This window comes from Brienomyrus brachyistius, chromosome 5 (genome assembly GCF_023856365.1).
Source record: "Brienomyrus brachyistius isolate T26 chromosome 5, BBRACH_0.4, whole genome shotgun sequence".
In the NCBI taxonomy this organism is placed as follows: Eukaryota; Metazoa; Chordata; class Actinopteri; order Osteoglossiformes; family Mormyridae; genus Brienomyrus; species Brienomyrus brachyistius.
This window is the reverse complement of record NC_064537.1, coordinates 32,737,832-32,765,738: the sequence shown is the minus strand read 5'-3', so window position 1 is coordinate 32,765,738 and position 27,907 is coordinate 32,737,832. Positions and strand designations below refer to the sequence as shown.

At 44.2% G+C, this 27,907-nt stretch overlaps 2 protein-coding genes across 2 annotated transcripts in view; one reads left to right on the top strand and one right to left on the bottom strand.

Moving 5' to 3' along the window:
- ubald1a (UBA-like domain containing 1a) overlaps positions 1 to 27,907 on the bottom strand; it is a 400,799-nt gene that overhangs the window by 106,681 nt on the left and 266,211 nt on the right. The gene's annotated exons all lie outside the window — the stretch shown is intronic.
- LOC125742778 (integrin beta-3-like) lies at positions 812 to 27,907 on the top strand. Its single transcript, XM_049015116.1, has 15 exons — positions 812 to 1,021; positions 3,854 to 3,939; positions 5,339 to 5,543; positions 7,342 to 7,594; positions 8,113 to 8,275; positions 8,712 to 8,873; positions 8,979 to 9,074; positions 9,220 to 9,309; positions 10,186 to 10,320; positions 11,655 to 12,084; positions 21,689 to 21,911; positions 22,722 to 22,822; positions 23,433 to 23,552; positions 25,639 to 25,805; positions 26,906 to 27,907. The coding sequence occupies exons 1-15, from the start codon at positions 949 to 951 to the stop codon at positions 26,972 to 26,974; spliced, it is 2,373 nt and encodes a 790-aa protein (XP_048871073.1). The 5' UTR covers positions 812 to 948; the 3' UTR covers positions 26,975 to 27,907.

Genomic DNA, 27,907 nt, shown 5'->3' with positions numbered 1-27,907 from the left:
GACAATAAGAAGGACTGCAATTCACTCCTTTTAATGGTTTAAAGAATATCTCAACTCAGAAGTTATTCTTGCTTATTAGTTTTAGTGAACGATTGAGAAAAGGTAGTGTGAGTGTTTGCAGAGTCCTTACAACTCAGTAAGAAAGGAGTCAGTAAGAAGACACATTTAACCGTAAAAGCTTCTCAGGCATGTGTCTTATAATGGACTGGGACTGAATGCAAACATATTATTATTAATTATCCCGATGTTTCAAATTAACCTAACAACCACTGGGTCGACAACATAAAGTTTAAGCATTTCGTGAGTTATGAAATCATTATCCCCTAGAGGGCGATATATTCCTACTAACCGCGAAAATAAATAAATAATGATCCTATTACATACGACAGTTGAGATACATTTAACAACACACAAGTTTCATTAGATATATTAGTAGTATTAGTTCCTGCCCTATACATATTGCCCTTCATCTTCAATATTTGTGTATTACTAGAGAGAAGACATTTGGTAAACTGCGTTTACAAACGACATTTACTACTAGTCCCATCTACCAAACAAGCCTTACAAAACAAACATGGGTAATTTCAATCCAGAATATACTAACTCACAAAACTTAAACACTCGTCGAAACATTATTTGAATGTTAATTGTCCAAGAAAACGATGTCAATGTCATTGAGTGACGGTAAGTAATTCCAGGTAAGGCAGTTGGGAAAAAGTTGCGCCAGTTTTCTAGATCATTAAATCAAATCCATTGGTGAGGTTTCTAGCACAGCCCCCTGGATGGTCCCTCCCTTCTGGTCGACTCAACTTTCCGCTGGGAAACTTGGTCCATGTATGCTGTTCAGTGATTCCGATGTAGAAGCAGTCATTTGGAGTGACAGGGAACGGGGAACTAACGGCTTGGCACTGGACAGAGGGCACTCTGAGATACCGTATCGCTTTCACTATGAACTCTTTCACACATCAGCTCAGCTTCTGTATAACTTATCTGGTTTTGTTTGCTTCATCGCCTGGTTTCGGTAAGCCAAACCGCTGAAATTCTACTATTGTAACAGTAATCATCATAAGCTTCTTAAGTTACCATGGCTTTTGCAGTATGTTTTTTTGGGCTTGTATATTTTGAATTATTTGTACACGCGGTGGTTCTTTGACATGACTTGTGTAGTACATACATGTACGCCTAGTATTTAATGGACATGGGGAAATCCACGAAGTGGGAATGCAGGTTCTTAATTGGGATAGTGAAATGCACAAGCCCTTATATGGATGTCGAATCTTTCTACGCGATGAGCTTGTTTTTCGTGTAATAGCAGTGACTGGTATGGGAAATATGACTGTAGGTATCACGAAATTGGATGTTTAGAAATGAAAAACTTTGTTGTGTACAATATTACTATTTGGTAATTGTGATGGACTTAAGTTTTATAACAATTTTTTTTTGACAGCCAGTTTCTTTCCTTTCCACTTAGTAAATCAATGTTTTATAATTACATATGTTTAAATAAGGATTATGGAACAACCACCCAGCCAATGGCAGTTTTGTATCGTAATGTTTCTCTTTCCACTGTGCAGCGGCAGTTTGGTTTCAGTGACGGCAGTAATTTGTTGGGCATAATTTGTTTGCATTTTACGGGGGGGCGGGGGGGCCTTCAAAGTATGCCAAACTGGGGCTAATTAAGGTACAGTATACGAAAATAGGGGATGAATCGCTTAAATGGGTTTATAAAAAAAAATCAAGAGGTCTAAAACACCCCTAAATAGGGTCTTGAATGATGGTAGCCATTGTTTACATTCTAGGGTGTAAGTTTGGTTCCACCATTTGTAAGGGCGAAATCAGCCCAAAATCCCCCGTCCCCCTAAACACGCACGTACTTAGAATAATGGTAGGGATCCGTCGCTACAGTTCATACCCCAATCTGCGCCCCTGTCTACATTATGCCACCCATAAACTGACACGTTCATATTTCATTGCCCTGCGAATGAATAATATGAAGAGAGCTATAGAAAAGAATGCATACAAATGTTTATTTAAACACAATGCCCTTTAATTAGCACGATGAGCCTTAAAATTAATTCATAATAATTAGTAAGTCGGTTAAATTTGAAAAAGAATACTGTTCGGTGTTAGGTGTTAGTTCTTAAAAGTGTGGACATAATATTATCCATCCATCCATTTTCCAAACTGCTTATCCTACTAGGTAGTAGTGGGCATGGGCATGAGGCAGGGAACAACCCCATCGCAGGGCACACTCACACACCATCCACTCCTGTGGACAATTTAGCAAGTCCAATTAGCCTCAGCATGTTTTTGGACTGTGGGGGGAAACTGGAGTACCCAGAGGAAACCCCACGGTGTCATGGGGAGAACATGCAAACTCCACACACGTGACCCAGGCAGAGACTCAAACCCGGGTCCCAGAGGTGTGAGGTAACAGTGCTAACCACTGCGCCACCATGCCGCCCCCATAATACTATCCATTTCACTTAATGTTCATGTGATTTTAAACATAATGTAGAATACCTCAAAGAATTTGTGTAGCTTGTTTTCTCAAGGTGGCAAATAACAATTCAGTAAGGAGAGAGTACCAGGAAGTCTTTAGAGTGTCTGTTTTATGAGAAAGACACTTATCACACGGCAGATCTGTGTATTCTGGTTCCAGGAACTTTTGAACATGAGGATTTTTATTACTGACGGCTCTTATCATTTTTGTTTATACCCTTATTAAGAATGTAGGCTGGTGTAGCGATAACCAAGGAGAAGATTATTCAATGCAGGAGGGGGGTGGCGTTTAAGGAATGTGGAGGGAGAGCAGCAGTTTGGTTGTCATGCACAGTGAATTGAGGTGTGATGGAGTGGTAGGGAGAGTACGTGTATATGAGCAGTGGAGAGGGGAAATGGACAGTGTTTGTTAAACACTGAGAGGGCTCATATAAAAACAAAGGACAAACACAAAAGGGAACAACTTCTAGTCTGAACATTCGTCCTAGATATAGTTGAATACTTACATCACATTTACATAAATTGAGCTTGGAACAGAAAATGTTAGACGGTGCATTATAAAGCTTTGGATTGGTTGCAGTTCTATAAGTGGAAGAATGTCAACATGCATAATTGAAATGTGGAACTTCCTCTATTGTTTGTAGAACGTTTTGTAATCATTTAAATGATTAGCGATAAAGCTGTGAGAGCAGCTGGAGGCAAATGCGGGAGGTTCATGCAGTTAAATGGATGTGCTGTATAAAATAGGTCAGCCGAGTAGCCTGTATGCAGCGTTTCTTAGAACGTAAAAGTGTTTGTGTTAACTATGTCATGTCTCAGCTAGAGATTTTGGACCCCAGATTTTGGAAGGCATATCATATTATATCAGGCCCCCAACCCAGACCAATCCAAATATATTCTATTTTTAGGGCCCCTTGTCACTCAGGGGCCACTGGAATCATCCCCCGTCCCAGGTTGTTGAGTTGAGTACCTTTCTCATTCCCCTATGCATTGCCTGTTTACTTGTTTGTGAAACACTGCAAGAAGCAGGCGATGATCATTTTGGACTTGTCATGTCAGGTCTCTCGTAACGTACGTGTGTCATTTACTTGTGGGCTTTCAGCAACATCTCAGTCTTTGCACAATTACAACATTTACAGTGTTAGCATTGCACAAGAGACTCTTATGACAGATCCTTACCACACTGCTGGTACTCACCTGCCCTGGTGTGACTGTCTGGTCTGCAGTTTCTTCCTTGTACCTATATCTCCACATAAACACAATTATGAGCTTAGCTTTGGGGAATGATGGGTTGCCAGAGGGGCTTGGGTGGAGCAAAGCTGTTTGCTTATGAAACCTTATCCTCCCTTAGGCTCCAATATCTGCACGTCTCGAGGGGTCAGCACCTGTAAGCAGTGTTTGGCTGTCCATGCCAGCTGCGCCTGGTGCTTCCAGGAGGTAAGGATGTAACTGCCATTTCTAGCTGTGGTGGGTAACACTCCTGTCCTTTGTCCCTCTTCATTCCTCCCGGATATTATAACGCTACCTCCAGACAATTTCCCACAAAACCACGCACTGTGGGTTTACACCCATGCTGTTCGCATTTGACATGTTGACTGCAGATTTTTAAAAAGCACTGCATTTTAATATACAATGTAACATGATGTCTAGGTTTGTTTGTATTTCTTTTTTTTTGTTTTTCAAACATGTAAAACAGATTTCCATAAAAACCGGCGGTGGTAATTTAACACTAGTAGTGTTACTCTGGGCACTGCTGAAATTTGTTAACACTCAGAGTGTTGAATTAGTATTTTCAATTCTGTCATGCATTTATATACAAAGGTGCTGACTGAGTATAAGTATACAACATCACAGAGTATAAGCACTTCACTTCTTTGCAGTGAGTGAGTCATAGCACTGAATGCTTGGTTCTGCAAGGCAGGGATGTGGTCCCTCCCTGTATGATCTGTCCAGCCCTGTGATCCTCAACTGTTGCTCAGAGACTCTCAATTTATCCACTTTTTCTCTCAGTTTTGTGTATTTGTGTATCAACTGTACCAGTGCAAAAGTCTAATGCTTTTTTTTTTAAAAAAAAATAATATCAGTCAGTGACTTAAAACACAGCCCCTTAGCTTCATCCCATAGCAGTCGAAAGGTTTCTGCTGGTGTTGGTGGTTGCATCCAGAAGTGTTAAAACACTATGACAGTTTTAAAAAGTTTTTAAGAAGTTTTCAAAGGTGCCTTACTGTAAAGTTAAGGAGCACTGGGTACTGTAACTTTGGTAATAACTAATAAGTCAAAGGCCAGTCCAGCTTTTTGGGTGAGAGAGAATTTTCTTTTGCTAAGTTTCCAGTCAATAGGCCATGACAGAGAACAAGTGGTTTTTTTTTGCAGCTTTCTTTCTTTATTTATTTCTTAGCAGAAATGCACGGCTTTCTGTTGAGGGAAGCTTGTCCTCAGAATTCCCAGGGACTCTTGTGTCTTTCGATACACCATTGATGTATTTTTTGTGTGACAGTGCAGTTTGGGTCTCTGTAGGAAAACGCTGCGCTCTTTTCCCCAGCGGTGCACTGCAGACTCTGATGGGTAGTGAGCTCACCGCAGACTGATGAGTGTTTTCTAATGTTCTCTGGCTTAAGCTTTCTGAAAATAAAACAGAACACCACAAACAGAACATTACTATTACTAGAATACTACTTTGCCACTGAGGTGAGACAAAGAAGAAAAAAAATTCTGTGCTTCTTGTTCTCAGCACTCTTACGTTGTCCTGACACCTGTCGTTTATAATTTTTTTTAACTTGTCAGTGAGAATCCTCCCTGATGACAGTCCTCACTTTCCCTTGCTCCGCTGTGGCAGGACTTCGGACAGGGGACAGCGAGCTTGTCCCGCTGTGATCGCAGGGAGAACCTGGTGGCGGCCGGGTGCAGAGCAAACGCCCTGGAGTTCCCGTCCAGCCGGCTGCGGGTGAACGAGGACCTCCCGCTGAGCGACAGAGCCTCCTCAGCAGCTGCTGATGTCACACAAATTCGGCCTCAGAAGCTACAGGTCACCCTGCGGCCAGGTGAGGCTGCTCATACACACACACACCCACACACACCCGTGCATGCATACAAACACATGGATTAGGTATCTATATTTTGGTGGGGGCTCTCCATTCATGTCTATGGACATAACCTATTATTATTATTATCATTATTATTAATTATTAATTATACAAATGATACTACTGCTACTAATACTACTACTACTGATACTACTAATAATAATGACCCTAAATAACCAAACAATATACTTTTGAAATTTTAGTTTTTTGATGGACGTCAAAGATTTTTATAAAACTGATTTTCCCCTGTGGGGACTAGAAAAATATTATATAAACATGACCGTGCGTGCACACACACACACACACACAGGGTTGTAATTATATCTTTGTGGGGACTCTCCATTCATTTCTATGGGGAAAACTAATCCCAACAATGACAACATTAACCCCCAGCAATCCAGAACCATAAGTAACTAGATATACAAATCCTTTGGCATTTTTAGTTTTGTGATTGCAGTCATAGATTTTTATAAAATTGAATTTCCCCTTGTGGGGACTGAAAAAATGCCCCCCACAATGTCAAAACCACAGGTTTTTATTACTTATGTATCGTGGCCTGATTCTGCTATTATATATTTATCTTTTTTTTTTTGTAGCAGATACTTTATCTCAAGTGCCGTGAGAGCATCCGGGTCAGACAGTCCCTGGAGTAACTGGGGGGTTACGCGCCTTGCTTAAATCACTGGGATTTGAACTGGCAACCTTCCGATCGCAGGCACAGCATTCCCATACCATATCAGCAAAAGCTTATCTTAACTTTAAAAGTGTTGCTTTTCATGTGTAAGATTTAAAATAGTTTGCTTCGCTTTGTCAAATGGATGCTGAAGAAATGGCTTTTCAGAATGAGGAAAGACTGCCATGGATACAAATAAGATGAGGGGTGGTGGAGTTTAAATAGTTTGTTACTTAGCTAGCCGGATCCGGCACACTTGTGTAAATGTTTATGTCACACGTATCTGTTTTGTTGGCCTGGCAGAGGTTGCTATCCTTTGCAGCTTGCTTTAGTCATTTTATATGCAGTCATCCCTAGGGAAGATGTTCACTTTAAGTATGTTCCTCAAGAGCTAAATGCTCAGAATGACGTCACTTTGGCTTCCCTGCAGCATGTCGAAGTGCTTTTAATTAAAAGCAGCAGTTCTGATCCACATTCAGACATGCAACCAATTTTGGAAGAAAAAAAAAAAAACAAAATAAAAGCAAGATCGGCATCAACGGGACTCAAAACGAAACTGATGGTTCTACGAATAACCTCACCAGATATGTTCATAAAAAGATTCTGCGTTTTTTTTTATTTATAAGAAGTGCATGTCACAAAGTCACAATCCGTTTTGATGCAAAAACTTTTATAGCAGTTTCTATTTCATGATTTCACTGCTGTTTGTCGGAAAACATTATCTTAACTGTTGGTAAACTGCGACAGCCAGTTTTAATTATTGATTTTGATTAAGCAGATGCATTTTTGCAAAGAGACCAAGGAGGCAAGATAGCCTTAGCATTACTAAGCATATTGTGAATGGGGGGGGGGGGGGGAGGCTCCCTGTTTATTTCAATTTGAAGTCCAATTCCTACTGGCATGTGAAACTATATATTAAAAATGTTCATATATACAGAAGTATTGGTGATGTCACAACAGACACAACACATGACTGTCTTTGCAGTGAAGTATCTGAGTCTATGTTGTCTGCCCTGTCCCGGTTTACTTGCACACTTTTGAAACACCTTCCGAGCCTCATGAGGATGCCATAACCCTTTGCAGGAGACTCGCAACGTTTCACTGTGAAGGTCCGACAGGTTGAGGACTACCCTGTGGACCTCTACTACTTGATGGACCTTTCCTATTCCATGAAGGATGACCTGGCCCGCTTGCGCTCGCTGGGCAATGACCTGGCCCAAGCCATGGGCCGCACCACCAGCAATCTGCGCATGGGGTTTGGGGCCTTTGTGGACAAGCCCATGTCCCCCTACATGTATATCTCCCCCAAGGAGGCGGTGGAGAACCCCTGCTTCAGGTATGTCGCCATTGTTAGTTCTCACATTCATTTTTATTGTGAACTCAATGAGTGGGGCTGTTTTCCAGGATTGGAAGAATTACTTGGAAGAATATCGGGCAGCATCCTGTTCTGATCTTCAAAAACCTTCAAAATTTAATAGTTTTAAGTCCCTTTTCACAACAGTACAACAGTATTTCACAACCGTACAAAAGTCTTGTTTTATCCTATTTGTACACCTAAATATTTAGCTTGCACAGTTCAAACAAAATGTCTTGGTGAAAGATACGCAGCGGTACACAAGCAAAACTGGATCTTACATAAGAAACTGTACTGGCTTTTATTCACTGCCCCTGCCTCGAACCTTAAATTCTTCAGTGATGCCGTAAGAACAGGATATAAGTGAAACCAGTGCAGCAGATATACATTAGTTGTTACCAGATGAGTCTTGTTTGTTCATCATTTGACAGCACACTGCCCAGGATGCTTTAACCCAGCACTTGTCCAACGTGTTGTTTTCCTCCCTGTGGTCACTGCAGCATCCATATGACCTGCCTGCCGCAGTTCGGCTACAAGCACGTGCTGTCGCTGACGGAGCAAGTAAGCCGCTTCACGGAGGAGGTGAAGAAACAGAGTGTGTCCCGCAACAGGGACGCCCCCGAAGGTGGCTTTGATGCCATCATCCAGGCCGCGGTCTGCAAGGTGACACGCCCCCGGGCACAATGCCTGCCGTTTCCTCACTCGCCCTCACGTTCCCTTGCATGTGTTTTCTTCGCACGTCACATGGTTACCTGTTATCAGTTCAGAGTGACTGCATTGTAGAGCCGCTATTGTCAGCTAGTGGTGATTACTGGCATGTAGTCAGGGTTCAAGAGGTCAGTGGAACACAATACATAAAGAACAGAGTATCTCATTCCCTTTTATATCTATGTGAACAATTTCTAGTGGTTTATCTGTCTCTATCTATCTATCTATCTATCTATCTATCTATCTATCTATCTATCATAAACTTAATTAAAATGTAAGACTGCAAACTATAGGACACACTATATATTGTCATGTAAATGGGTGCTGGGCCGTTATACCACAGATGGAAAGATGAAGGTCTGAGATGTTTCCCGTTTCCTTTTGCTCTCAGGAGAAGATTGGCTGGCGTCAGGGTGCCTCCCACTTACTGGTGTTCACCACGGATGCCAAAACCCACGTGGCACTGGACGGCCGCCTGGCAGGAATCGTGCAGCCTAATGACGGGCGCTGTCACATGGGCAACGACAACAACTACAACATGTCGACCACGCTTGTGAGTGTCCCTTTGACGCCCGCAAATGTGACCACAAAGGGACGAAAGCCAGGCGGATTAAACGGCTACGTTTGACGTTGCTGTTTCCATGTCTCCCCCATGCAGGATTACCCCTCCTTGGCCTTGATAACCGAAAAGATGTCAGAGAACAACATCAACCTGATATTTGCTGTGACCAACCACGTGGTGCCCCTTTACCAGGTGGGTGCACCCCCCCCCCCCCCAAGCACACGGCTATGGAATATCATTCGGCATTTTTTTAGTCTTACACAGATGACTCAGCTTCCCTGCTACACAAACTCACCCGCCACGTCCTTTCCCCCCCGCCCTACTTTTGTCTGGTCAGAACTACAGCGAGCTGATTCCGGGAACCACGGTGGGCACGCTGTCGGATGACTCGGGGAACGTGATCCAGCTGATCCTGGATGCTTACGCGGTGAGTAGCGGTCAGCTGCTGGGGGCCAGGGGAACGTGCAGAGCGAGAGCATCAAGGGCCAGGGGAACGTGCAGAGCGAGAGCATCAAGGGCCAGGGGAACGTGCAGAGCGAGAGCATCAAGGGCCAGGGGAACGTGCAGAGCGAGAGCATCAAGGGCCAGGGGAACGTGCAGAGCGAGAGCATCAAGGGCCAGGGGAACGTGCAGAGCGAGAGCATCAAGGGCCAGGGGAACGTGCAGAGCGAGAGCATCAAGGGCCAGGGGAACGTGCAGAGCGAGAGCATCAAGGGCCAGGGGAACGTGCAGAGCGAGAACATCAAGGGCCAGGGGAACGTGCAGAGCGAGAGCATCAAGGGCCAGGGGAACGTGCAGAGCGAGAGCATCAAGGGCCAGGGGAACGTGCAGAGCGAGAGCATCAAGGGCCAGGGGAACGTGCAGAGCGAGAGTGACATCACACCCCCCAGCAAATCACACATGTTAGCTTGACATGTTGCATGTGCAAACAGAGCTGTTAGTCAGTGTGACAGACTGCACTGCAAGGAGCAGGACCATCACCAAACTGCAGGCGCTTCAAATACTGTGTGTACCTTAGAAAGGGGCTCCTTTATCTATGTAAAGAATATGGTGTAACACTGTGTAAGCCCCTTTGCCATATTCATTTAATGTGACATTTAAAAATCCTAAATGAACCTGTGATCCTGGCATGAATAAGCCATTGGAGGATGGATGGATGGTTGAATGGATGGATGGTTGGATGGATAATCCAAAATCCAGCACTGATAGTAACACGCCTATTAACACGAGCGTCCACTGTCCACTTGATCTCTGTTGTGTAGCGATATTATTTTTGCGCTTTAAAAATGTTCTTTTGGGATAGAAAATTCGCTCGAAGGTGGAGCTGGAGCTGCTGGACGTGCCGGAGGAGCTGTCCCTGTCCTTTAACGCCACCTGCCTGAACGGGGAGGTCATCCCGGGGATCAGGTCCTGCTCCGGCCTCAAGATCGGAGACACCGTCAGTTTCATTTCCCTCTTCTCATCTTCGTCTCTGTCACCTCATGCTAGCCGCCTACCGTTTATTTTATTCATAATCATAAATGACACGACATTTGCACAAGGAGCACCTGCGCAGCCTTTCGCCTTAGCAAGCTGCATAGTCCCCCTAACAGCTGGCGTAATGTCAGTCTGAGAATGCGGCCATCGCACTCCATCACACATCCAAACGGTGATTCTGAAGTGACAGGCATGGCGGCTCATTAGCTGATGCAGTGTCGGGATGTGGGGCGTAGGTCGGCCACATGGCCCGGATAGAAGCAGCAGAGGGTGGGACAGCAGGGTTAGTCAAACAAAAGGAATTTTTTAAAGGGGTAGAGGCCCAACTCAAAACTAGGTCAAGGCCTCTTTAAGAAAACCCGCTGAAAAATTGGGGAATGCAGGAAAACCCACCCAGCTAACGCTATAAAGTCCAAGGCAATTAGTCCAACCAGGACCATCTGGGTTTTATTAACCGCATTACATGTAAGCACTGGGCTAGTGATTGATTGCTATGGAAATACAACGGCCGGCCTAAACCTGGGCCCGTGCCACCGCAGGAAATGCAATGGCTTTCGCATTTTTTTTTCTCCTTTTGTTGTCACAGCCGTGTTTCTTTCCACCAACCTGTCCATTGCTGGGCTCGAAAACGACAGATAACAAAATTAGGTTAAAGGAAGACTTTCTTCCTTTCCTCCGCTTCTCATTTAATCGCAAACATGCCGAAAAGCGCGACTAACAAGCACGTGAGGCAGAAGATGTAGTTAAGCTTTAGCGGTGCTGTGTGCAGTGTGCAGTGTGTGCAGTGGGTAGCTGAAATGTCACTGATGTACATTATGCAGACAAAACAGCATCTGGGAATAATGTTTTGCAAAACACGCTTGTATTGGCTAATATGTGAGCCCGCGGGGGGGGGGGGGGCAGCTCAGAGAGGACGGCTCTGTCTGACTCACCTCAGCTGGTGTCAGCTGACTGTCTGGCTGGGATTTTTTGCCGCCAGTCAGAAGCTTGTCTGTAACTCAGTACATTCATTGACTGCCTCAGTCGCCACCAACACGATAAATGCCCAAAAATGGACTCACCACTTCCTGTCAGATATCGCTGTAAATCAGTAGTCTCCAACCTTTTTTACAATGTGCTGCATTTACAAAGAAAACATTCTGGCGAGCTACCGAATCGTCCAGTATATTTCGCCAACCCCCTCGGTATATTTTGCCGACTGCGTGGGAATGGGGGTCGTGTCATGTTCCACTCAAAGTGCTCGCTCACCACCACTGCGCATGCTTGTTTGCGGCCTGCCTCCGCCAATCCCTGCAGGTGTCCTTCAGCGTGGAGGCCCGGGCCCGTAGCTGTCCCACAGACATGCGCAAGACCTTCACCATAAAGCCGGTGGGCTTCAAGGACGCACTGCAGATCACCGTGGACTTCGAGTGCGACTGCAAGTGCCAAGCACAAGCACAAGAATCCAGCCCGGCGTGCAACCAAGGCAACGGCACCTACGAGTGTGGCATCTGCCTGTGCCACCCAGGGAGGCTGGGCCCACGCTGCGAGTGTGCCGAGGGTGACTACAGCCCCACAGAGCAGGACCACTGCAACGCCAGCCCCGACGCGCCCGTCTGCAGCAGCCGCGGTGACTGCGTCTGCGGCCAGTGCGTCTGCCACAGCAGTGACTTTGGCAGGGTGTGGGGCAAGCTCTGCGAGTGTGATGACTTCAACTGCCTGCGCTACAAGGGCGAGCTCTGCTCAGGTAGGCCACATGGCGTCCCAGCTGGGTGATGTCACAGCTACTAAATCTCTCATTGGCCGTTTGGCGATGGTGGGTGACTGTGGAGTTTTTATCTATTAGCTTTGGTAATTTATTTAGAAATTTCTCTTGTAATGTATTTATACCAGCAGCACTATGGACAGACTTATCAAAGTGTGATTTTTTTCAAGGGTGGAAAGTTCAGGTCCAGAAAGTACAAATCCAGACCAAAGTTTTGTTTGAACCAACCAGTTGAACATAAAGAGTCACATTCACAGAGTACTCAGCTAGTTGGTTGAAACAAAATCGTGGTCTGGATTTGTACTATCTGGACCTGAACTTTCCACCTCTTTTCAGGATAAAGCTGCTTTCCCGAGTTTCTTTTTAAGTCTCAATAAAAACTCTGCTGGATTGTTTCTATTATTGGCAAAAAAAATATATGATCAGTTTCATCCCTCTGTTATACTGGATAAGCGATTGGCTGGACGTTCACTTTTAATGAGTGCAGAAATGTGTGCAAAAATAATAGACAAATCGCCAAAGTGATTTAGAAAAATAATTTTTCAGGGGAGACAAAAAAGTGGGCTGAAGCCTCCCGAATAGGGTCTGGAATCACCTACTGTATGTCTGTTACTAAGCAGGGAATGTTTCAGTTTAAGTGGCACCTGCAGAAGTTTGGGTCTCTCTGTTTGGGGTTTGCATATTCCCTCATGTTTTGTGGGTTTCCTTCCACAATCCAAAAACATGTGGTCAGGTTAAATGGTGTCTTTAAAGAGACTACAAGTGTGTGTGTGTGTGTGTGTGCCCTGTGAAGGACTGGCATCATGCCCAGGGTGTCACCTGCCATTTGCTTTCTCCTGGGAATGAAGATGGTTGGATGCCCTCAATTATATTGTTCAGGAAATTAATAATACTGTGAGATGGAATTGTTATTGACAGCAGTGAACGAGCTGATATGAAAGACTCTGAGCCATGTGTGACTGTACGTGTCCATTAATTGCACTGTTGAAAAGGCTAAAATGGGAAATTAAGGCCTAAACGTGCAGGTGTACAGTCAAGGAGTTAAGTTATTCCTCCATGTGCATGATACTCTGGATTCAGGTTTAATAGTGGTGTCTTCAGGCTTTGCAGACCGATCTCCAATCCTTCTTCTCTTCTCAAGGAAGACGATCTCCAAAACACATTTTTAGTGCTTCGGTTTGTCACCTCTTGTTCTGTTTCCCAGGCTACAGCAAGATAGGGCTACAGGACACATTTGAATGTTTACTGGCCAATCAGAATTGAGTATTTAGTGAAGTAATGTTTATGTCATGTGCTTCGAATGATACATTTCACTTCCTTGCTAGGCAGCAGGAATTAATAGCAACAGTCAGTGGTGTTGGAAGGATTTTGATATTGGGGGGAGCGGATTTGTCCTGGCAGCGCAGTGGGTGGGGTGGGTGCGCTGTTTATTGCAATGGGCATACATGCCATGAAAGGATGCAATGTAAGAAAGATTTAAAAATAATTTTAGAGTAATAAAAATTTCATTAAACTGAGACTAATACTGTTTAGGGTACCTTTTCACTTCTGAACATAGGTAAAAAAAATTACTGATCCATATGATAAACTGAGTTTGTCTGATATAGCCATCTATCCATTGTCCAAACCACTTATCCTATTGGGTCGCGGGGGGTCCAGAGCCTATCCCGGAAGCAATGGGCACGAGGCTGGGAACAACCCAGGATGGGGGGCCAACCCATCACAGGGCACACTCACACACCATTCACTCTCACATTCATTCCTACGAGAAACTTAGCAACTCCAATTAGCCTCAGCATGTTTTTGGACTGTGGGGGGAAACCGGACACACCCGGAGGAAACCCCACGACGACATGGGGAGAACATGCAAACTCCACACACATGTGACCCAGGCGGAGATTCGAACCCGGGTCCCAGAGGTGTGAGGCAACAGTGCTAACCACTGCACCACCATGCCGCCCCGTTTGTCTGATACAGGTTTAGAAAACTTTGATAGGTGTGTTGTGGTGCTTGGCAGACCAAAGCATCACAGCAGCAGCAAAATGAGGTAGCAACGCGGTTTTACACGGAGATGCACTTTACTGTAGTCCAGGGGTGTCACACTCCAGTCCTGGGGGCCCTTAGCCCTGTGTAGCTTAGCTTGTTCCCAGTTCCACTGCAAAATGTTCAGCTCCAGGGCTGTGTGGTAATTAGCACAAAGAGGTACAAGGAGTTGAATCGGTGTGTTAAGTGAACGGAAACCCAAAAATGTGCAGGACTCCAGCCCTCCAGACATTCAAACAGCAACATCCATCCATCCATTTTCCAAACCGCTTATCCTACTGGGTCGCGGGGGGGTCCGGAGCCTATCCTGGAAGCAATGGGCACGAGGCAGGGAGCAACCCAGGATGGGGGGCCAGCCCATCGCAGGGCACACTCACACACCATTCACTCATACATGCACACCTATGGGCAATTTAGCAACTGTGGGGGGAAACCGGAGTACCCGGAGGAAACCCCACAACGACATGGGGAGAACATGCAAACTCCGCACACATGTGACCCAGGCGGAGACTCAAACCTGGGCAAATAGCAACAACACTCTGATATCCACATAGCAGGGAAACAGAGAGAGGTCCCATAATGGAAGGGAAGGCTCACACACAGTAGGTCGCTACACAATGCTAGAGCATGTCAGAATTACACATATAACACACGCGCATATCGGGAGCACAACAAGTATTTACATTAAGCACAGACAGCTATTTATAACAAGCTATATACATGGCTAGTAACCATGCTGGGATTTGCTAATCCCGCTGGCGCTACGCTACCCTTTCCCCAGTGGTCGGCTGTCCTGGTGCCCACCAGCCCCCAGTCCTGACCTCGACTCTGGGACACGGTCTACTGGTGTGTCTCCCATGAAGGGACGAAGCCGTCAGCTCCCAAGCTTGCAAGCACTGGTAATGCTTAGCTGCCGGCAGGCGCTGGCATGACAGGTTGCCCTGGCCACTGACCCTTCAACTTTTGTGGCTTAGAGGGGACCTGCTGCCCCTCCTGCAGCCAGCATCAGGTGGTCTTGCCACCTCTTCCTGCAGCTCACGGTGCTCCTCAGCCAGCCGGGCTTCGAGAGCACGGCGCACCTTCTTTTGCTCACACAGTGTGGCCTCAACCTCCTGCTTCAGCTTTGGCATGTGGTCATGTATCACCACCGGCATCTCCTCTCACAGGCAGTCCCGCCCCTCTAAAGAGAACTTCCGGAACTTGTCCTCCTCCTCCCGCAGCCATCACTGTTGTTCCGCCAGTTCGCTGTGCTCCTGGGCCAGCTGGATCTGCTCGTCTGGACCGGACTTATAGCTCGATTTTGAGTAAGACCTGATCTAGCCCTGCCAATGGGGTTGCTTCTGGCGTTCTACTTCTGACTGCACTGCAGCACCGAGCAGAGTGTCGCAGCGGCAAATGACGAGGAGGTTCCTTTATGGAGAGAACACATCCTTTTATTATAACCCTACAAAGGACTGACACATGAACTCAGCAAGCACCGGGACCAGTACAGAATGGTACACATGTTAGGTACTTCATACAATGACTAGAGGCACTTGAAGATCGGAAAGGGTTCGCATATGACAGGGAAATGCACATGCAACTAGCAGGAGAACGACAAGTATTTACACTAAACCCAGACAGCTGTTTATAACAAGACATACACAGGGGTTATATACATGGCCCTTGAACACGCAGGGATACACTATTCCTGCGGGCACTACAATGTGTTTTGTCCTTGCACTCTGCATGCACAGCGAATTGGCCTGAGTAATACGTGGATTCACAATTCCTAATGATTATTATTAATGTTTTTTTGGGGTGGTGGGGGTTTACCCCCTATTTCCATTGCCCTTGGCAATAGTCACCTATAAAAATGGTTAGAGGTGAAATGCACAAGGCATACATTTGTAATAAAGCATGAAGGTGCACAGCCAGAAGAAATTGCACAGTTTGGGAAACATGCGATGATTCTGCATTTCTGCTGGGTAGCTCAACATGCCGCAAAACCCAGGAAACGCATGGTGATATGCGTAGACTTGTTAATGTTTGACTTTTTCTGACAAGGCTGCTTCCCTGATGTTTCTATAAAATGCCACTAAAAGGCTCAGCGAAAGCTCACTGGGGATAATGCAGGAGAATTAGTATTTAATTTTACATAGAAATGGTTTATATATATATTGAGGTATGTAAAATGCGTGCCTTTGAACTAAATATTTAATAGTGCGTATTTCACTCCAGTGCTGGCTGTTCCCCTGAACACTCTGCAGAGTGAGTTGAGTAACTATGGCTCAATCTGCAGTTCGCCACACCATTGATTCTATGACAATCTGTAGATTGCCTGTGACTCTTTGTATTAATCCGTTCATAGTCGCCATTTTATTGTCGCATTCTGTACACAGCCTACCCTGTGTGTCTGGACAGTGTTATTCAGAGGAAAGTGGCACGGTAACACAGTCTACAATTGGAGGGAATCGACGCTGAGATTTTTCATTGGCTTAGAAATATTAAAAACGTAATAAAAATAGTGATACTAATGAGTACATACAACAGTAAAAGTATGACTTATCTGTATTTTTATTACATTTAAATTCCAGCTAAACGTGATTACATGGGACTGCAAAATCAAAGGTGACACTCCACCTTCTGGTCATGGGCCGTTACTACTCCCCCCACAGGTACTTCGTACCTTTCATGACTCGGCGAAAGACAAAATGCATTTCATGGTTCCACAGAAACAATATCGTCCGCAAAATGACTTCCTTTCACTCACGAATTGCATTTTGTGAATGAAATGATTTTCTTTTTATTCGTGACAGCAGATACATTCAACCTTCTGACCGTGAAACGATATCAATTCTGTGCACAAAATAGGTTCAAGGTTCAAAGTGCAGTAACAGAGTAAAATAAATAAATATTTTAAATATTTTAATAAATATTTTAATTAAATATTTTAATAAATAGGACGATAAATAGACATATTTATAGTTGTAAAATTAACAATGCTGAAATGGATGCATGATGCGGCAGTAACAGTGGACAGTAAGTAAAGTGCCGTTGCAATTTAGAGGTAATTTGTGTATGCAGAAATGAAACATTCATTTCGATTTCTGTACACGAAAGTGAAGTCTTTACACTTCTGAAGACAAAATGTAGGCCTAACTGAAGTTTGTCTTTCTACAGACAAAATGCAGCGAGGCGTTACTTGATTTTGCCATTAAATAATGTTTTTTGTGCACAGAATGTATTTTCCACATGAAAATGAGCGCTTGACACTGGCCAACCCATAGTCTAACACCGTCAGGCTATGTGGGCAGTTCTATAGCCAGCCTTGTGTGTGAAGTTTGTCCGTTCTCTTCTCTGCATCCATTTGGATGTTCTAGCCCCACATTGAAAAAAGCATGTAGTGATAAAATATTATTAGAAATTTCCAGCAAGGTTTAAGTGTGTGTCCTGCAACAAATGTACATCCTCTACAGGATGTGTGCTATGCTGCCTGACAAAGGCTTCAAGATCAGCACAACTTTGTGTAGAGAAGAAGTTATGGTAGATGGAAGGAATAAAAAATATATATATATTATTCTGCATTTTGTTTATAGCTCTACATTTTTGTGAGTAATTTAAAACACAAGCAGTAATGATGTCATGAACCGCCTTGAAACTAACCTTTAAGGGGTTGGCTGATCATTCCGGTCATTCTTTCATACATTTTTTTACTTGCCCTTTGAACCTCTGCGCATACCCTCTTTCAAAACAAGCCAACACTGACCAACCACACACAGCATCCGTAACAGCAAGGTCAACAGACATTTATGAATAAGAATGTGGTTTGGATGAGAGGAGCTGGTTAGTGCCCAGCGGCCAAACACATCAGATGCATATAGCTGGTTGTGAGGAGGGATGTTGTCCAATCTGGCATCCTGGCATGAAGTTGGTTACACAGCTGATATGTCTGCATTCTGTTGAGCCAAACTAGTTACAGTCCAAGTTGTGAACCAATATCAGACCAATATAAATTCATATAAATTTCAGCCAAGAGGGCTGGAATCGTAACAAGGCAGGATTTAAATTCTGATGCCAACAGAAGCAGAAACTAACCAGATGGACATTGGTAATTCCCACTGGACGTCTTTACAGATCATTGGACCCCATTCTGGTGCAGCAGTATTGTACAGCATAATTGATTGGATGTCAACTGACATCCTGTCCAGGGTGTCACTGCCTTTCGGGTTTCAGGTTCCCCTGACCAGGAGTAGCATTTGAAAGATGGTTGGGTGTAGGGGCGTTGTGCAAACCAAATGTATGGGCAGGCACCAAAACCACACACAGGACAAGAAAAATATACATATGCAGATATTAATGTTCTTGTAACTTTATGCAACTACTATGCATTGAGATATATCCAGCTAACCTTGTTTACTGCAGCTGAGATGCGAGTTGTCAGTGTCACAGCATGATGATGTGGAGAGTTATGGGTAGAAGATGGAATTGATAATGGGGGGTATTAAGAGATGCGACCCGGTGGGGGAAGCTGGCTCATTGGCCAGCTTATCCGTACCGCAAGTATACTGTAAGTTTAGCGATGTGTTATTCACAGTACATGTAGGCACGTTATTGGATGATTAAATTATTTATTTATTCGTTACATTTTTACAAATGATTGGGTGCCTACCTAGAACATCTGCCTAATTTGATTGGGGCAACACCACTTGATGGACAAATGGATGCTTTTAATGTTACTTTTACTAGGAACCCTGGGGCCAGAATATACTGAATGTCGGATTACTTGCTTAGCCGGATAACTTGTCGGATTAAATGTTCAGCTCAGTCTACCTTAAGTCTGACAAGTAAGAAATCCTACTTCGGGATACGGACTCCTGATCCCCAACGCAGTTGTTACTTAAACAATGACTTGCTTTAGCAAATAATCCCTAAAATAATGACTTACTTAAACAAGCTCAGACTGCAGCTGAAAGTGCTGTTGGGTAATGATGTTTGCTTCTCTCGGTGGTTAGAGTAAATGTTGGGTATGAATGCGGAGGAGGGGAGCCTGTCAGTCCTCCTGCAGATGAGTGTCCATGCTTCTGCTTGCGGTGTAACATTTATCCCCATCCTGCTAATTTTGTTTCCTCACATTCCTCCTCCTTCCCTAACTCAACCATTTCATTTTCCATCCCCGGATGGAGATTCTGGCTCAATCAACACTGAGTTTTTTTTTTTTTTTGCGGCATAAGCAGTGCATCCCTCAGGGAGCAAGAACATTTCACAAGGCTGCTCTTGCATCCACCCAACACCAAATCGGCATGGAAAACCAAAGTCTCGCCCAGATGAAGCTCACTTAGTACCCTCAGCCCATCCCGCTGCTGACCTCGTGTGGGAGGCACAGACAATGACAACACACCATGCTTTTCATTCGTTTAGGAAGCCACTGCAGTCTGTAATTAACACGACCGCACTGCGTGGGTTCCGGCGGGAACATTGCACTATGGTGTAGAGTGTATGTTTGTGTCATAAGAGGCTGCCCTCCCCAGGGACTAAAGTGTGGTAGTTTTTTTTATAGTGACAGTAGTAAATAGGTCGTTAGGGATGGCTATTTATATTACCTTGTTTTCATCTGGCTAGACCTTTAGCTAAGTAGCTGAACTGGCATAGCTAACAGACAATGACCAACATAAGCAAACAGTGCATGTTAAATACATCTAATTCACTATGACTGTGAATTGCTGTGAAAGCACCAGAGTACAGCCCACATATACAGTTCCTGCTAGTTAGTAAGTAATAATCAGAGTCAGAATCACAATTCATTTTATTGGTCAGGTACAACTGCATGTACTAGGATTGTGTTTTGACAGTGTTGGTGCTTACATTCACTCACTAGTGTGTGTGTATGCGTGTGTGTGTGTGTGTGCATGCATGTGTGTGTGTATGCGTGTGTGTGCCCTGAAATTTGTACAATGCTGCTTGGGGTAGGTTTCATGATGTTCGTAAATTTATAAACAGTTGAAAGCTGGATGGATGGATGGATAGATGGATGCATTATCTGCCCATGCAATCAAAACCAGCCAAAACAACCCCCTGGACCGCCTTAAATGGGTAGCAACCTCAACCCCCCTATGCTCAACCCAAAGTTATGCCCTTGGATGGATGGTACATCCACAGTATCCTTTGCCTTCACTTCAGTGTTCTAAACAAGGAAGTGCCTTTCTAGGGCATGGCTGTCAGCTGCTGATTGTTCACAGCAACTCTATTGCTCTGAATCCCCCTTGAATTTCATCTCTCATCTTCCAGTAGCCTACCTTTCATACAAATGAGGTATCTCTGACGTCAGCACCAGGCCAGAAGAGGAAAGGCTGTGGCTACAGCAGCATTATGCAATATTACAGTTCCTTTTAAAGGCTGATATTAATATCCAGCATCCAGCTTTTTTGCAAAAATTACAAGCAAACATAATTTGATGCACAAGCAAATGCTTTGCAATAGGTGTGTAGTTCGGACCGGTATTTGAAAAACATTAACCTGTGTAATCTAGCGTGTACCGGTAATTTTGAACCACGAGTATTCTTTTATTAGTGGTCCAAGTCTACTTTAAAAGTGCTATTTCATATTAAATTATTCATTACATAAAAATGCATAAGTCACCAATCAGACTAAAGTCTTAGCTATTGTGAATAATAGCAGATAATACAGAAATGTTGAGCTGACCTGGCTGGCCACACCACTGCAATCATGGTAAAACAAGAAGCATGTGAGTCACCAATGCATACAGTAGAAAGCATTGTACTGTTGTACTTCATGCTGGATGCTCATACACTAACAGCTTACTTTTTTTGTAATGTGTCTGTGTTTCATGCACTCTACAGCCATAAGGATTTTTCCGGCAAAAAGACTCTTTGAAAAGGCTATTCTGCATTGTCACCGTAGCTGGTGATGTCACAGCCTGTGCTGTCGTAATGGTCGATACTAACCAGTTCAGAAGACCTTCTGATAACGGCGTCTAACTTTAGCGTGTAGCAGGCTTAGCGCAAAACACAGGAAGCTGTGATGAGTTTCATTGGTATCAGAGCGAGCCAGTCCGAAACATGGGAATGAGAGGCCAACGGGGAGCATCGGATCACTTCCTGTGTAGCATGTTATCTGGGCCTGCTGTGTGTTGCTATCCTGCTAGACTGAGCATGGCATTACCAGCCATGCTCATAAAGACAGTACAGTTAACAGACGCACACGGGTGGAAGGAAATGACAGAGTTAATCCTGCAGGCTAGAGATCTGGGTTTTGCAAAGGCAAACAGTTTGGAAAAAAATATAGCTCATGGAGATAAGGGAAGTGACAAATGCGAAAATGATGATAAGCTTATTTAAAAAATTTTTTTGTCAAAGCAGAAACTAAGGCAGAAATGCAGCCCTTAATATCAGCACCAACCCATGACTTGGTCAGCTCACTTGGAGAGAGCTGGATTTCATCACCTCTGGCGTTTGCAGGCAGAAAGGCTGCCAGTGAGGCACGCCTTATATTTTGTTTTCTAATCATTCCGAAATTCCCGTTCCTCCCATCCTCATTCCCCAAGGTCACGGCAAGTGTTACTGCGGCTTCTGCCAGTGTGATGCTGACTGGAAGGGTGAGAACTGCAACTGCTCCACACGCACAGACACCTGCATGTCCAGTTTGGGCCTCCTGTGCAGTGGGCGTGGCCAGTGTGTCTGCGGCAGCTGCGACTGTACCCAACCAGGTGCCTACGGAGCCACCTGTGACAAATGCCCCACCTGCCCCGATGCCTGTACCCTCAAAAAGTGAGTCCTGAGCCTGGTGCCTATGATGGGGCGGGCTGGGGGGAGGGCTGGACCAAAACACATGTTTTGAGGGTATAAGTGCACCATCACGTTGCAACATTCTTCCTTGTAGCTTCCTCAAAAACATCTCCTACCCATGCTGCTGCTCTGAGATGACCCAGCTACCCTTACTACCCTCCAGTGAGGACTTGACACATGTCAGGCTTATGCCAAAATCATTCCTTCTCCATAAGGAAGCATTTGATTTTTGTCTGTATTGTCACCAAATGAAATGAATTGAAGCTTTATTTGCCAATTGCACAAGTATAATTGGAATGCTTCAGGTTTGGCGTCTGTTCTACTTTGAGACAGATACACACATATACAGTTGAGTGCAAAGCTTGGGGGCTGAGCACACGGTCAGGCCATTTGTCCAGCATCTCTGAAGTATTTCTGGGGGGTTAAGGGCCTTGGTCAATGGCCCAGTGTACTTGGTACTGTGGTGGAAGCCGTTTAAATTGCCGACCATCTGATCATAGGAACAGAGACCTAACTCTGAGCCTCCAGCCACCACCCCCCCACCATAACCTTGTCTCTGTAAATTGGTGTTTTTCATTGAAAGGGGCTCACATGTACAATTTTTACAAATTTATACTGTTGAATGGTTTTACTGTAGCAGCTCAGGTTTAAGTACGTTTCTCAAAGGTAGCACAATTACTGCTACCCATCAATGTTGAGATGGTGTCAGTGACTGGATCTGATTGGATGGCTATGGTGTCCGTTGATGAGGACGACACAGGCCAGCAAAACCGACGGTTGTGTTGGTCACAGGGAATGTGTGGAGTGCAAGCACTTCAAAAGAGGGAAGCTCTTAGACGAGGGCACCTGTGGTCGGATCTGTCGGGATGAGATCGAGCTGGTGGAGGACCTTGGTGAGTGGAATGCTGCAAATTCCATCCTGGAACGTCATTACATCATCTGTACATTGCCCAATTTGATTTAAGCCCTTAGTGTTTCTTTTGCTCTTTTGATTCGTGGTATTAAGCATGACGTTGCTTTTGGCATATATTGTTAAACTAATTATTTTACAATGATTATTATCTTGAGATTTCATCGCACCATACAGAAACTTTCAGTTTCCCAATGTAATTTTTTTGGAAACATCTCAAATATGTTTATATCTTCATTTTTGTATCAAAACTATATTTAAAAAAATGTGGGATTTTCTCTGGCCTCCTTAAGAATAACCCTGCATTTGTGGCCTCAGTACTCACCTCTGGCTCCATTCATGAGCCCATAAACTTAATTAAAGGCTGAATGTGCCTCAGGACAAAGTGTATGGTCTCACTGGCTTTATATAAACAAGTTGTTCTTGCCGCATTTCCTGTTAATGGTCTGTCTGGGTTCCCTGGGGTGTTAAACAGAGGCTGTTGTGGGTGTGGAGCTTCTAGACTTCTCTGGTAACGTCCAAAACGTCCTGCTGTCTCCCACCTTCCCCCTGTCCGCTCATTCTCCTCTCCTGCCCGCTTTCCTCTCCTTCAGTCTTCCATGACAAAAATGCTGTGAACTGCACATATAAAGATGAGAACGACTGTGTAGAGCGGTTCCAGTACTATGAGGATGCCAGCGGAAAGTCCATCTTGTTTGTGGTCAAGGAGCCAGGTAGAGTGTCTCTCTGTGTCCCTCTTATGCCATACCAGCGCACACATCATCATACACACACATCACACACACACATCATCATACACACACCATCTTACACACACATCATCATACACACACATCACACACACACATCATCATACACACACATCATCATACACACACATCACACACACACATCATCATACACACACATCATCATACACACACCATCATACACACACATCATCATACACACATCACACACACACCATCATACACACACATCATCATACACACACATCATCATACACACATCACACACACACCATCATACACACATCATCACACAAACACACATCACACACCATCATACACACATCATCACACAAACACACATCACACACACCATCATACACACATCATCACACGAACACACATCACACACACACCATCACACACATCATCACACAAACACACATCACACACACACATCATCACACACACCATCATACACACACACATCACACACACCATCATACACACACATCATCACACGAACACACATCACACAAACACACATCACACACATACATCATCACACACATCATCACACAAACACACATCACACACACATCATCACACACCATTATATATACATAATCACACACACATCATCACAGAAACACACATCACGCACACATCATCATACACACACATCATCACGCAAACACACATCACACACACATCATCACACACATCATCACACAAACACACATCACACACACACATAATCACACACACATCATCACAGAAACACACATCACACACACATCATCACACACACACATCATCACACAAACACACATCACACACACACATAATCACACACACATCATCACAGAAACACACATCACACACACATCATCACACACACACATCATCACACAAACACACTATCACACGCAGTGTGCATCATCTCACGGATGAGGTCGTGTTTAAATTTCTAGCACTGAAATGTATCTTCAAACATCCTGGAGCCCTCCCACCCTAGGTCCATAATATGCACCTCCCCACACACACACTGGCACAGTGTAGTGCCAAAATCTACTGTCCCAGCAGGAGCAAACTGCTTGTTAAACCTACAAGTTCACAAATTGAGCAGGAAGAGGGGGTGGAGCCAGGCCGGTAAGACACTCTCACCCAAAGAACGCTTTGCCTGCAGTATAAGCAACATGTGCAAAGACTGAAAAAGTCTTTAAGCAGTACAGTATCACTTCCAGTTCCTACATGCTGTATAGAAAACAGTGAAACTATAGTATATTGGCAGCACAGTGTTTATGCAGCACAGTGATAGCACTGTAAAGGAAAAGTCTTCTTAGGCAAGTTATGTAATCTGGGATATAAAGCAAACATGCAGTAATCCCGATTATTTAATAGGTGTCTTCAGATATAGAATTCATAGAGATTTAATGTGCCTTTTTGTATTTTGACAGTTTCTGAAGATAAAGATTTTCTACTGGCACTGCTTTGAGTTTTCTCATAGAAATGCCCTGTATTTTAGCAAATGGTCTCCATTTCAACTTTAATTTCTGTAGTCTAATAGCATGTGTTACATGCTTAACTCCCCCCCCCCCATCCAATTAAGCCGGAGGTAAAAGTCAGTTAGGGTCGAACCAGAAGCAGTTCCTGCAGAGAGAATCTGTAAGGCAGACCCTCCCCCCCCCAATGGGCCCACATGTGGAATCTGGCCTAAGCTAAGCAGAACAGAGTCAGAGCCTTGAAGAAAGAACAGCTCCCTTTGTAAAACACAGCAGTAAATGGCATCGTAGCTTCTGGGTGTCTCGCTGACACGGCACACACCACCATCGGTGATCTGCGGAGGGAGAGGGAGGGGAAGGGAGAAATGTAAACAAGGAAAACATGGTTCCACTTAGATACTCTTGATGACTGTGGAGGGAAGTCGAAGCAAAAGCAAACCCTTCCTAGTTTTTACGCTCCATCTGACCAAAGGGGCACTTCTGAGTATCATCAAATGACTTGAGGTCAGTACCAAGAATAAGATGCCATTTGACTGAGAATTCTGGACCCTCCCCCTGCTTTGCAGATTGCCCTAAGGGGCCCGACATCCTGGTGGTGCTGCTCTCCGTGGCTGGGGCCATCCTTTTCCTGGGCCTGGCGGCACTGCTCGTTTGGAAACTGCTGGTCACCATCCACGACCGGCGCGAGTTTGCTAAGTTTGAGGAGGAGCGGAGTCGCGCCAAGTGGGATGCGGTGAGAGAACGGGCGATTGAGTGAATGAGACGTGGAAATGCACCTAAGCAAAAGCACACAACTCTCTCTGGAACACCTACTGTACGTCTATGCAAACACCAGTGGTGTGTGACTCTGCAGGTTAGGACTCGTGGTGCCCAGGACTGGAAGGTTACTGGTTGATATCCCATGTCTGGTAGAGTAGTGCTACCATTGGACACTGGGGCAAGTTCCTTAATCTCAATTACTCCAGGGGTTCTGGACACTGGCTGTCACTGCACTGTGACCTTAGAATCCTTGCTCTCACTTGTATGTGTGTCTGTACGTTTCATGGAGAGAGAGAGAAGGGATAGGTGGAAAATGACCCAATATCCCCAAGGGGATGAATGAAGTATCACTGGTCAGTGGTCACATACATACTTTCCATATCAACATGGATATGCACACATAGTATTTTAATAATTTTACTCTAGACAAATGCACACACACACACACACACACACACACACGCACACACACATATATATATATATATATAGCATTACACAGATACAGTGAAACAAGACAGTCATTTAAGCAAACAAACAAGGGGATTTTGCTGTGGAACCCCATGCATGTGGTTTAATAAAGGATATACTGTACAAAACGGTAGCATCTGTAACATTTAAAGTAGCCTACACTTTTAAAACAAAGCAAAATAAATAAATGTACCAAAGTTTATCCAAACTACATCCAAAATATATTTTTCAAATAAAACTATCGTTGTGTTTTGTTGTAAACCATGAGGAGATGGGGAATGTGAGAGGAAGTCTGGACAGTATGGCTGACCATGTTTCACAAACAAAATTGTGCCTATTCTTTGGGATCAAAAGCTTGTTTTTATATCAGGCAATGCTAATTAGGATTTCCTGCCAACCAGAGCTGTTTGTTTTATGCTGATTTCCTCACATTTAGCAGCATCTTGTGAAACATATCTAGATTTCTCTGTAACAGGTTCCTTCGTAGGTAAACCTGACTAACCATTTTAACTTAAAGATGCTCTCGTGAATTTGTGCTATAATAATCCCACAGATTAATTGTAATCATGTTAGAAATGACTGTAGACCTTTCTGTTTTGTCAGGGTAACAATCCACTCTACAAAGGAGCCACTTCTACCTTCACTAATGTGACCTACCGTGGCAAAGACTGACACTGGTCCGGGACAAAAATGTTCCAGCAAAACTCAGGGGTCAAAAAGGTGAAGGTTTCAGGATGGGGGGACTTATACTGTTTTTGAGCTTCTTTTATTGTGGGGTGTTTTGTGTGCAGACTCTACTGTCGCAGGACAGAATAACTAAATATTTTCAGCAATTGTAAATATGTATGATAATTTAAAGAGCAGAATTATATTAGGACTAGTGACACGTAAATTACAGGCTCACCACTGGCCATACCCCTCTGTCTTTTCCGTACAGCAACATTCAACCTGCTGATGAACTATGGGAAAGAATCTCACGTTCACCCTTTGCTGTAGGATTCTGTCGTAAGAAGCATAAGGGCAGAGAATTATTTTACAAAAGGAAAATCCCTCCATCACTAATGTCCAGTTTCACAAATTAAATCCCCTACACATAACACAAAACACAGAACGAGAGGTGGATATGTCCACGTGTGATCAGACAATGGATCCAGTGTTAGCGGAATGCTAATGCTGCACATTTTTAATTTCATCCTTATTTGTACATTTATACATTTTGAGATGTAGGTATGTACGATTTAAGCCATGAATCCAGAGATACCGTGTTTGCCCGTCACTAATTGAAAGTCAAGAGTCTTCAATCTTAATCAGATATCTATTGACGTCAAATATTTTAATAGCTTGGAAATAAAAACAAATTAACCCAGAAAGGAAATTTTTTTAACTTATCAATGATAAATTACTTCTTTAACAAGTCATACCGTGTCACACTAGAATGTTGGGCGTGAACATCTACAGACGGCTTAAGAAATTAAACAAACGGAGTGAGATGTTTCATAACTACAGCCCCAGAAAAAATTACGAGACCACAGCACAATTTTTTTGCTTCACTTCTCAATGTATTGGTGTGCGTCTGAGAATAATATATATATTTTTTGCAAACTG

Excerpts from the sequence above, each read along its gene's own strand:
- LOC125742778 (XM_049015116.1), top strand. The coding sequence starts at position 949 with ATGAACTCTTTCACACATCAGCTCAGCTTCTGTATAACTTATCTGGTT. Across the intron at positions 9,075-9,219 it reads ACGTGGTGCCCCTTTACCAG|AACTACAGCGAGCTGATTCC; the intron begins GTGGGTGCACCC and ends TTGTCTGGTCAG. Across the intron at positions 23,553-25,638 it reads GTTTGTGGTCAAGGAGCCAG|ATTGCCCTAAGGGGCCCGAC; the intron begins GTAGAGTGTCTC and ends CCTGCTTTGCAG.